At 38.3% G+C, this 12,709-nt stretch overlaps 1 protein-coding gene across 1 annotated transcript in view; it reads right to left on the bottom strand.

The window, feature by feature from the left end:
• Nucleotides 1-12,709, bottom strand: part of GRM7 (glutamate metabotropic receptor 7) — a 960,751-nt gene that overhangs the window by 626,052 nt on the left and 321,990 nt on the right. Inside the window, 1 exon segment of the mRNA XM_020973801.2 lies at nt 9,045-9,261. Within this exon segment, the coding sequence (XP_020829460.2) occupies nt 9,045-9,261 (217 nt within the window).

The raw sequence follows: 12,709 nt of genomic DNA, 5'->3' as shown, positions 1-12,709 counted from the left end.
CTCAATTCTACCTTGTAGAATCTCTAGCTTACTTCAAGACAGCTCAGGCACCACAAAGGATATGTTTAGACTCACTCCTAGTTGGTAACACTCTCTTGCAATGACTCTCTATTATCCTTATATGCTTTGCATTTATTCATCTGTGCATATGTAATGTGTCCCCCTTATAAGATCCTGTCTTGGAGGACAGGATTTTTTTTTCTTTGTATTACCTATGCCTTGTACTTAGTAAGCACTTAATGAATGTGGAATTATATTGAACATCACTTTTCCTTTTTTTTTTTTAATAATCTCTTTAAATATCTAAGATGTGTGCAAAATTTTTCAAAAGGCCTTATATTATTTGGATTCCACAACTCCATTGACTATTTCTTTTCCCACATAGTAATACCTCCATTGCTATTGTCAGATACCTTGCTATATAATCAATTATATTTAAAGTGTCTATTATAATATGTCTCATAATTACCTCAAGTGTAATACCAGTACTAGGATTTCTAAAGTGTAATGACTTCATATGGACACCTTTCTCAAAAGAAGCCTGTTGGAAAATGAATACTGTCTATAAAATATTAATGAATAGACCTAATAGTATCCAGTGATTATTAGTATTAGGTTGTGGTAAGTGCTTCCTACTTAGGCCCTCAAGTGAAAGGATGAGAAAGAATATGAAAAAAAATGAATTGAGAGAAATCCAGAGTTATACAAGGTCAATGCATCTCAAATGAAGTCAACCAGATAGGTGCTTTAGATGGGTGCTATTACAGGCTAAGAGATGGATTGCTGCTTGTCCTTCAGTAAGCTTGAGAGCTCTAATGCAGCGGTTAGGGGACGTGGCAGGATTTCCTAAAGACTGTTGAAAGATTTAACAGTGGAGATTAGTTTGCCAAGAGAAGGGAAAAATAGATGGCCAAGTGAAGTATTTACTGAGACTGTATCTATATGTATTAATCATTTAAAAACTCAAAACCATTTAAGGAGAAGTTAAATTCCAGGAAACAAGTACTTTGAAAATAACTCCATTAAAATTAATTCTTATTTGACTCATTTTCCTAAATTGTTTTCAAAAATATTATTTTTGTTTATCAATCAAACAACATTTATTAATCACCTACTGCGTGCCAGACCTTGTGCTGGGGCTACAAATACAAAGAATAAAATTATCCTCAATCTCAATGAATTTATATTCTAATGGGGGAGAAAATAAACATATGTACATACGTATATACACTCATATACGGAATTTAACTACTTTGTATTTATTATATATAATTTATATATTATATAAATATGTATTACACATATGACATATAAGTATTACATATTATAAAAATAAATACAAAGTAGATTAATGTTAATTTCAAACATCATCTTTCCATCGTGGGCTCCACCCTAAATTGGCTACGAGGTGGGGGGTGTTTGTGTGTTTGCATGTGTGTGTGTGCGTGTGTGTGTGTGTGTGTGTGTGTGAGCATATGTCTAGATACAGTCCAAGTTTGTCTTTTATTTAACTACTGCAGTAGAGTGATAAGCAATGGTGTGGAATCTTAAGGATGGGGAACCAAATTCTGATATAACTGTTAAGAAGTCTCCCAACAGACATCCCCAAAATTTTTGGGGCAGCTAAGTGGTGCAGTGGACAGCACACTGGGCCTGGAGTCAGGAAGATAGGAGTTCAAATCTGGCATCAGACAATTGCTAGCTGTATGATCCTGGGCAAGTCACTTATCCCTTATTTGCCTCAATTCCTCATCTGTAAAATGAGGACACAATGGAGAAAGAAATGGCAAAATACTCCAGTGTCTTTGTTAAGAAAACACTTTGGACAAAGGCCATGGGGTCACACAGAGTCAGACACAACTGAATGACTGAACAGTAAAACAAAGGTATGACCATATCACTGCCCTCCTCAAGAAGCTTCCTTATTGACTACTGCATACAACAAAAACTCCTCTTTCGCATTGATGGGGGCGGGGCCCAAGCCAAGATCTCCACCTCGTGTCCCAAAGGGAACCTGGCTCCCTTTTGTCTGAGCCCCAGAAAGGCCTTACTCTAGTCTCAAATGGCTCCTTATCGACTCCCCTTATCTCCCTTTGAAAGTCTTAGCCCCACCCTTTGATCTTACGCAGATGCCTTTCAAACTTCTGCCTTCCTGTTCCCTCCATTAGCTATTCCCATTGTCTATTCAATCTCTCAGACCCTCCAATTAGAATGCTTACCTAGACCCTTTTCCCAACCCCCTTCTCCGGCCACCCAAAGTTACTTTAGTATGTAAGATCCACCTTGGTCCCCATTCAGACACTGAGAATTCAGGCCCACAAGGCTGAGAAACTCTCATGCCCGCTCGTCTTTACGGGGCGTTACCCAGCTGAGAATCTCTCATGCCCCAAAGGCTGAGCTTTTCTCATGCCCGCCTGTCCTTATGGGTGTCACCTGGCCTGTGTGATTTATCACTAATAAACTTTTCCTCTGGCTGAAGAAGATTTGAGTTGAATTCATTCAGCAGGGCCTGGTACCACGATTTTGGGTTTGTAGCACCCAAAAGTCCTAGACCTTTTCAACATTAAACAATCCTTCACAATATTGCTCCAACCTATATTCCCAGGTTTATTGTATATCTCTCTCTCTTGTGTTTTCTCCATCCATGCCAAACCATCTTATTTGCTTTTACTTACGAACAATATTCTGATGAGGTCTAGATTCTTGGGGTTCTAGAACTGTGAAATGGCAAGGTGGGTCCTGCCTGAAAGAATTTGACCCAAATCTTCTTTCATCCAGAGACAAAGTTTATTAGGGATGGGCCATACATCTTTAGGATTCTTAAGGAATCTGAACAACAGTGATGCCTATAAGGACAGGCGGGCATGAGAAAATCTTAAGAGTTTAAATTGGGGCCAGAGTGGATTTTATACACACTCAAATAATTTTGAGTGTTCTGGGAAGAGGCTGAAAGAAAGATCCTGAAGTTGGGGTGAGTTTAGGGAGAATTCAGATGGAAATGTCTCGGTGGTTGAATAGACAATAGGAATAGAGAATGAAGGGAACTGGAAGGAAGAAGTTTGAATGAAGTCTGGATAAGATCAAAGGTGGGAAATTGACTAGGGTTCATTGAGTTTTCAAAGGGAGACAGTTAATAAGGGAAGGCCCTTGAGTGGAGTATAGCCTCAGGTAAATGTTTGAGACCAGAGTGAAGTCAAAGAAAATTTAAGGGTTTTCTGGGACTTATAGACAAATGGGACCCAAATTCTTTTGGGGCAAGGGGCAAAGGTCTCCACTTGGGCCCATACCCCATCAATTCCACTTTTTACCTTCATCCCTTTGCACAAACTGTCCCCATAAATAGAATGTACTCCCTCCTCACCTCTTCCTCTATGAATTCCTTTCCCTTCAGTTCAGTTCAGTTGCCACCTCTCAAAAGAGGCCTAATCTCATTCTCCTGCACTTAATGCCATTACCCCAAATTACTTTGTGTATTTTATGTAAACATACATATATGCATACATATGAACACAAATGTATTATCTCTGCAATGGAAAGCAAGTTTCTTGAGGGCAAGGAATGTTTTATTTTCATGCTTGCATTTCTATCAAAGTATTGCTAGCCTGGCACATAGAACTTAATAAATGTCTGATTAATTGAACTGATTGACTGAATGCCCCTAAAATAATATTATTATAGAATACAGACATATGGCAAAATGTATAGAGAGTTGATTTTTGGAGCCAGGAAGCCTTGGTTCAGATCCCACCTTCGAAACACATCAGCTGTGTGATCTCGTACTACACCAGGCAACTTACTGACTATAAATTGCAGAGAAGGTGCTGTCTTGCAGTGTTAGAAGAAATTTTCTCATACAGGAGTTCCCCAGATCAATGAAATCATAGGTACAATCTCTGTCCCCATAAGCACAGGATTGAAATATTATACCTTTCTTATCTGAGAAACAGAAATATATTTAGGACGCCAACCTATTTTGGAAAGGTATCAGCATTCGAAGCTACAACAGAAGCCAATAAGCTGACCATTACTATTTTTCCACTATTTAGCAAGTTATTATGGAATTCTGATATTCTTATGAGGATTATTTGAAAAATCTTTGTGTTAATAAGCAATGTAGCTATATTATGTCCATAGGATATGATGAGTTTTGACCACCATATTGTATTATAAACATTTATCTCACCTGTTTCCTGTGGGAAAGTGTTTATGCATATTTTTCACCCTGGGGTATTATGATTAATTTAAAATTTAAATTAGAGTAGATGTGGGTACTTTGTCATTCCCTGTGATATTAAATACTAAATTGTTTTTGCTAATTCAGGCATCTGCACTCATTCAAACCAACAGAGCTATTTATGCAAATACAACTGTCTGATGAAATAGTATGATCCTGAAACAATCCCGGACCGTTCTTTGAAAATCCTTCTTCAAAGAAAAGTATCCTCACTTCTTTAATTCTTCCAGAGTTTCTAAGCAAGAATGATAGCTATTGAGTTTCCCTCTGTCAGTTAGGAAAGGCTGTGAATAGACTTCTGCCTGCCAAAAAGAATTAGATGGCAGCTTGGGAAGATACCGGCTACTCTCCTCTGACATCATTGAGTCTATTTCCTTTTCTGGGGCATGATAGATGAGTCCTTGCTGATGGGTTGTGACCTTGTAGATACAGAGAATCTTAAAAAATCCACACTGCTACTTGAGGCTATGTTAGTAGGAATCTTTGGGTTCTTTCAGAGCACACAGGGATGTGTATACGACCCAGGCTTTTTTTTTCCCCCTAATTCTGATTTTAAGCCTACAGAGAAGTCACAGCCAGCAACAACAAAGGCGAGCCTCAGGATTCTCTGTCACTGCAGCCAATTGGGCCATAAAGGACAACCTTATTTGGCCCAATGGAAGTAAATCCTGACCAACAGGTGTGACCACATTACATATCTCACATGCTTCAGTATCTTTGAGCCAACAGTTGGATTCCAATGTTGGCACAAAGAGTAAGGATGACTTACGTGTCTCTCTAACTTCAAAACAGCCATGTCTCTAGGATAGTGAACATTTATGCAACTAATTATACCAATGACCTGCCAGCTTGGTCTTGTGCCCTTCACTCAAGTCATTTTCAAACTATCCTGGCTACTATGATACTACACCCATTAGGTTTTTGCTGTCTTGATTTTGTCACTGTTGATAAAACATTGTTGTTGTTCAGTCACATCTGACTCTACATGACCCCACAGACTTTGTCCATTAGGTGTTCTTGGCAAAGGTACTGGAGTGGTTTGCATTTCCTTCTCCAGTGTGTCTTCATTTTGCAGATGAGGAACTGTGGTAAATAGGGGTTAAATGACTTGCTCAGGGTCATACAGCTAACAAATGTCTGAGGCCAGATTTGAACTTGGCTCTTCTTGAGTCTAGGACCTGTGCCCTAACCACTGCACTATCTATTCACCCCTTGATGTAACATACTGATATCTATTACCATAAATACTCAATATGTTGTTTACAAATGCTACGTCATGACCTTTAGAAATAGGGATGGACCCTGGACTTATAATTTCATTCGAATGGTGAATGCCTGTCATCAATGCCTATGCCAATCATCCCTCTATCAGTGCAAACTGGTATCTTCTCTACAACTTAGAGTTACAGAGAGTGGCATAGAGCACTAAGAGGTTAAAGTGTGTTATACAGGGTCAAAAAGCCAGCATGTCTCTGAGCTGGGACTTTTAAATCCATATCTTCCTGTCTTCAAGGCTGACTTTCTAAACACTATGAAACACTGTCTCTCATCATGATACTTACAAAAGAATGATCATATAAAATAATTTTTTGGCTTTTATGTAGGATATCAAGTTTAACAACAGGTAAACTTTTACAAGTTTTCCAAAGCTTTACAACTGTCTAATTCTCTAGAGTTAAACTGAATGCTTATAGCTATAAATATAATTATTCTAGCTCACCAAATCACAGAATTTGGGGGTGTTTCAAGGATCCATCCTTGAATCTATTCCTGAATAGGAAATCTCTCTAAAATACACCTAATAAGTGGTCATACAGCCTTTACTTGAAAACCTACTATCTCGTGGAGCTGAGTAAATCTTGAGACAATCTATTCCACTTTTGAACAATTCTGAAGATCAGATAGTTTTTATTTATATTTCCCTCTAAGCAACTTCCACCCAATCCTTTAGTTCTTCCCTGGATCCACATATGACAAATCTAACCTCTCTTCTTTGTGACAATTCCTAAAAATACTTGAAATCAACTATCACAGCCCCCACTAACCTTTTTCTTCAGGTAAAATATTTCTAATTCTTTCTCACCCTAACCTTGTATACCATGATTTCAATCTCTTTATCACATGAATCGCCTTCACATGGAAATATCCCAGCTTGTCACTGTCTTTCCTAAAATATGATCCCCAAAGTAACTTCAATATTCAGACACAGCATGATTAGGGCCGAATACAGTGGGACAACCATTTCCCTCATTTGGGATGTTATGTTTCTTTGATATAGCCTATGTAACACCTTTTTCCCATAAACTATTGTTTCACCACACCTCTGTCCCAATGTGTAACTGATTTTTGAATCAAAGGTCAGGACTTTTCATTTGCTGATAATAAATATAATTTTACTATAGATGACCCATCATTCTAGCCTGCTGAAAACCATTGGTATCCAACTGGCACATCTGATATTTCAAACAACCTTTCTAGGGTAATAGAATCTTGGAGTTAGAAGACACTTTGGTGGCCATGAATTCCAACCTGTATTTGTACCTGTACTTGAACGAGAACGCCCTCTATAATATCCTTAACAAGTGGTAATACAGCTCCTACTTGAAGATCTCCAGTGAGAGAGAACCAATTACTTTCTGAGGCAGGCTATTTCACTTTGGAATTGCTCTAATTGGCAGAATTTTCCCCTCACATTTAGCCAAAATATGCTTTTAAGCAACATTGGCCTACAGTTTTTCCTTTTGCTCTCTAAAGCAAAGTAGACATCTTCTTCCACTTGACAATCTACAAATACTTGAAGACAGTTATTATGTTCTCCCTAATATTTCTCTGTTACACCAAAAACTTTAAATGGTCTTCAATATTATGGTCTCCACACTCTCTTTATCGGCTTGCTCTAGACATATGTCAATGTTTTTCTTGGTCAAGTCTGGCTAACCAGGAAAAGTATAGCAGACCTATGATCTCCTTAATCCTCTGTGATCTGGGCATTATGATATTAATCATAATCCAAAAGCATGTCAGCTTTTGATTGCCTCCTCCTAAAACTGACTCATACTGAGTTGGAGTTCATTAAAACCATTATATTATTATTATTATTTTAAAAATCTCCACTACTGTCTAGTCACACCTCTCCCATTATGTACTTGCAAAGTTAATTTTCTATACCAAAGTCTAGGGTTTATACTACTTTTATTTTTTTTCACTTACTATATTCTGTCAAGATTTTTTTGGCATCCTAACTCTGTCACCCAATATAATAAATATCCCTTCACTTACCATTGAGAGTAGGAGGATATTTAGAAGGCATCAAAGGAGATAAAGAAAGAAAAGCCGGAGGCTTCCAGTAAAAATAGCAGTAAGAGAACCAAGAGTGTCACCTCCTTCTACAACCCCTTTGTTGATCATGAAACACCACTCTGCTCTTCCCACCAAGGTTAATAAGGGGAGAATCAAGAACAGAAAAAAAAATGATAATAAAGTTGAAATAACTCCCTGGAAAAAGGGAGAGAAAGCAACAAGAGCTGCTTCCTTTGGAGTCACGTGGAGAAATAAGGTCAGGTGTTTCTAGGAATGCAACTATGTCATAAATTCTCAGAGTATTTTAAAAATCAGCATGAAATTTTGAAATAACTATAAAAATCTGATCTTTTAATTCATGGCAACTCATGCTAGGGGAGAAGCACCTGAGCAACAGGTATGGATGCAGAGTGGGTGATAAGAATGACTTCAGTTCTTCAGGTAGTGCTGAAAAAAAACATAGTGGTTATCTAGTCCAACCAACTCATTTCAAAAGATGAGGAAACTGAGCTCAGAAAGCCAACCACATGCAAATAAACTGCACACAAAATAACACAAATGTCTACAGTGTAAACTTCACAATCTAAGTTCCTGTTGTCAGTTGTACAGTCTCTCTTTCCATGACATAGCTCTCTGTTTCAATCACCCCAGAGTACAAAAGTATCACATAAATATCAATAAGAATAAGATAATTTTTTGAGGGGGAAAGGAATTGCTGCAAAATAAAATAAAATAAGCATCTGATTTCAGAATGACATCTCTTTAGGGAGAATATTTTATGAACCCAATCTAAAGGCTTAAGTCTGAAAATATTTCCAAATGTAAATCAGAGAAAGGATTTTGTGCATCAAGTGGAATTATATTTTATATGACATGTCTTTGAAAATCTGCCCATTTGAATATAATTGGCCAAGTCTGACCAAATGCTTAGGGTCCCTGGCTCTAACTTGAGATAAGAAAAATAAACTCATTTCCAAGTCTGAAGTTGATTGGCTGTATTTTTCTGCTATCAAAGCAGAGATTTCAAACTCTCATAATTACCTTCTAATATTTCTATACTATTTATTGTAGTTAGTATTAAGCACAGGGAATGCTATGTGCAACCAGATACTCTTCTTTTAAAGGCTATCACCACTGTGGCTGTTTCTTATGACTCTAAATGTTGGCCATTCATTGATGTGCAACTGTTTGCAGATGGGCAGGTTTCCACGTGGGCTGTAATATTTATACATGTTTTATGAGATTTTAAGTAGCAGTCATATCAATCCTAGTAAAATGTTTCTTTTGTTTTCTACTAGCACTCTTTTAGTTTAAATTTTGCACCCTTAAAAACTTTATTTCTGAAAGCCAACAAAGCGTTATAAATGATCATGTCCCAAATTCACTTCAGAAGTGTGAAAGCAAAAGAAAAAAAATGTTGGGAGTGATGTTAGGATAATGTAAACTGAATAAAACATAAGGACAAAGATATTTATAGGATGTTAGTCTTATACTTTAGTACTTTTCCTACCTGCCTCTTTGGAAATCTGGGTGAAGGATTCCACACCTTTTTCTCCATAACTTCCTTCTGATGCAAGAGTAGAGACATAATTCCATCCTAAAGCCTTCACAATATCGACCATGGCCTGGGCCTGAAACGAGTCCGGTGGGACCACGCGAGAGAAGAAATCGTACCTCCGGTCATCACTTAATTCTGGTGCAGTTGAGGCATAACTAATCTGGGGGATCTGGAAAGGATAGAAGATCATACCAAAAGTTGATCAGGATATGACATGCAACCCTATAAGCCGTTTAGCTTAAACACAAGGTTTGTGCCAGTGGAAGATAAGCATGAAACAAAAAGGTCACTTATTTTTTGACAGTAAAATGAACTACTTTTTAGTACAACAGGATGACAGCATATCAAAGTTGTAAGACATCTTGGTGGCCATCCAGTCCAAGCCCTACTTAAAAAATTCAAAAAATTCAACCCCTGCTTGAAGACCTCCAGTAGTAAGGAATATATCATCTCGAGAAAGATCACTGTACTTCTGGACAAGTCTCATTGTTAGGAAGCTTTTTGTTTGTTTGTTTTTGTTTTCTCCTGACTTCAGGCTGACTTTACTGGCTTCTACCTGTTCCCACTCCTGCTTTTTGGGAAATACAGGGCTGTAGCTCTTTTCCACACATTAGTCCTTCAAAAATTTGAGACAGATGCTAAAGCCACCATCTCTATCCCAGGCTAAACATCACCAGTTTTTGTTTTTGCTTTTTAATTGAACCCAATATGAGGCAATTTTCCAGTTTCACCATACACAACAAACTAACTTAGAATTTTGACCTCTGGAACAAATTCAGGTGACCTGCAGGTCCAGAGGGGCACATGTTCACAAATTGTCTCCCTTGTACATAGTAGAAATAGATAGTCAAATGATGAAATCAGGGCTCAGAGAGCTTCATCCAAAAGTCAAACAGGTAGAAGAACTGGGAAGTCACAGTGCTTGACTGGGACAGAGGCTGGGTTAAGACTGTAGTGAAATAAGTTCTGGACTTATTGAACATGATGAGACTGACATGGAAGTCACAGACGACAAGTTACAGGATGGATCTGGATAGGATGCAGTGGCCTTAATGGAGAAGAGATTGACAAATTAGAAGAATTCACAAAGACAGATGAAAAGGAATATTCCTACTTCTCCTGTCTCTGTGTACTGGGGGTAAGAGTGAAAACATAGCCAGCCTTGGTGTCAAAACAAAACAAAACAAAATACAAAAAACAACCTAGGTTTTAGTAGGAAACAAAGTGAAAGAAAGAGATCTAGGAAAAAGAGGAGTTTGTTAAAAAATGGTGGATTCCAGAGGATACCATGGAAATGAAAGCAAAGGAGGATATGGAATGGAGAAGGAAAGGCCTGAGCTGGACAGAGATGAGAGTAAAGGCAGAGCTAGTAGCTGGGCAAAAGAGATATTGCCTAGCTCAATTCAAATTACATTTACAAAGTGTCCATTATGTGCTAGGAACCCTAATAGGATTAGAGACACAGAGACCAAAGAGACAAAAAAAAAAAAGAATTAGTTTCTACCCACATGGCACTTACATTCTAGTGACAGAAACAGTGTGTGTGTGTGTGTGTGTGTGTGTGTGTGTGTGTGTGTGCAATTTAGGACTGGTCAATGAGGGATTAGTCCCAGAAGCATGTGAAGGGGATCCACATAGATGTGTGATGAATCTGTTTCTGGAAAGAAATGATGACATGGAATGAAAGTTCCTGGCTTTCCACTTCAAACCATGTATAGGTATTATAAGAGTTACCTGTCCACTTACTGCATGGTGAAGAAAAGCCCTTTGATTGGCTGCTAGGCCAGACTTAAGAGTACATACAAGAAGCACTAAGTAGGCAAAATAGATCTTTCTCTTTCCTAGTTGTGATCAAAGCAAGCACTGCTGTAAACCTCTTTAGGTGGGAAAAGAGAAGTAGAACCAGCAGCCTATTCCTCCCATTTAGGCTAATGTTGGTCATGGCAAGGCTGTTTTTCTGTCTCTGATAAAATGGACTAGACTTATAAGCTTCCTCATAAGCTTTGAAATGTTGAAAGAGTCACAGGCCACAGGTCCAGGAACTTGAGTCCATATCAGAGTATTGGCTTCCAGAAGTCAATCCTAGTAAGGGCTGTGACTCTGAAGAAGGACCTGTTAGACCCAACTCAGCAGTGAACTGACCGGGAGACAATGTCCTATAAGCAAGGCAACAGCTCTATCTTTCAAATCCGCCATATTTGAAAGCAAATTCGGTGAGTGAATGCTTTCTAGATACCTCTGTAAGTCTCTCCAGGGACCAAGGTGCTAAAAGAGGGCATGTGTGTCTGGTGTTGCAGAAAAATACTTTGTAACTCCTGTTCTTGCTATACTTTCTCAGTAACTAAAACTTCATAAAAGTCTACTGATCTTAATTGATTTAATTGTAAGTGGGCTGCTGATCAACAGAATTAAACAGATATTCACTGGAAATGATAAATAATATTGGGGCAAAGACACCATAATGACAGCTTGAGTATATAGCATTAGAAAGACATTTTAATTCCTCAGGCATACCCCCAGAACCCTTAAAGGATGATATAGCCATGTAGCCACAATCTGGGGACCCAACTTGCCAGTGTGAGTATGAGTTGGGATAATAACTCTTGTATATCATTATAGATTACATAAATATTAGTAAACATAAAATACATACCAGGCAAATATCAAATAATTTTTGGGGGGTAAACCAAAAACTGAGGAAAAATGAAGGATAAGGAAAGATCTCACATGTTCAATAGTTCTTGAGCTGAGTTTTGAAAGAATCTTGTGATTCTAAGAGGCAGAAGGAAAAATGAAATATATTCTAGGAACTAGAGATAGCTTTGAATCCGAAGTCAGAAGACCTGAGTTTGATTGTGAGCTTTAACAGTAGCTTCTTATTGTAGCAAAGTATTGAACCTCTGAGTCCCAATTTCATAATTTTCCCAGTGGTTCACACTGTTGTGAGGATAAAATGAGACAATGTATGTAAAATGATTAGTATAGTCTGAGAGTCCAAAAACATTCTTTAAGGGGCACGCTAAATCTTAATTTACTTTCTCACTAATTGTGAGGCGCTGAGTGGGGAGAAGAGGAGGTAGAAGCAGCCACAGTAATAACCAGACTGCAGAGGTATATTCCAAGACACCTTGGGAGAATGCTGTAAGGAATAGAGTACAGCGAAACGTCCATGTTCCTAACTATGCACTTCCTTAGTTTTCAGGTGTGATCTGTTTTGTTTCTTAGGATTCTCCTAAGATCCTAAGCTGGGAGGGTTTGTATAACTACTAACTTTGCCTTTTTGGAGCATGCTGCTTCACCTCCCTGTAGGGATATGTCCATGGACTCCACAGTCCCAGAATAATTGGGATCAGGGGCCCGAATCACTGGGGGAAATTCTCAGGACTACATTTCCCAAAAAGCTGTATGTGGACCCCTAACATGGTAACGTCACACCACACATACTATATTTGAGTGACGAGGTCCTACAGCATATGATGTTTATAAAGACTATGCCAACTTTAGAGGGGTAACCAGAAGACAGGAATGGTGACTGAATAGAAATAAATGACAGTGCAAGTATACCTGTCATGCTTTGGCACGGAAATACAATAGTGGAATCTCAGAGCTATGGATCT

This window comes from Phascolarctos cinereus, unplaced genomic scaffold (genome assembly GCF_003287225.1).
Source record: "Phascolarctos cinereus isolate Bilbo 61053 unplaced genomic scaffold, phaCin_HiC Scaffold_4;HRSCAF=312, whole genome shotgun sequence".
Classification (NCBI taxonomy): domain Eukaryota; kingdom Metazoa; phylum Chordata; class Mammalia; order Diprotodontia; family Phascolarctidae; genus Phascolarctos; species Phascolarctos cinereus.
The sequence above is the reverse complement of the archived record's forward strand: the minus strand, read 5'-3'. Positions and strand labels throughout refer to the sequence as shown.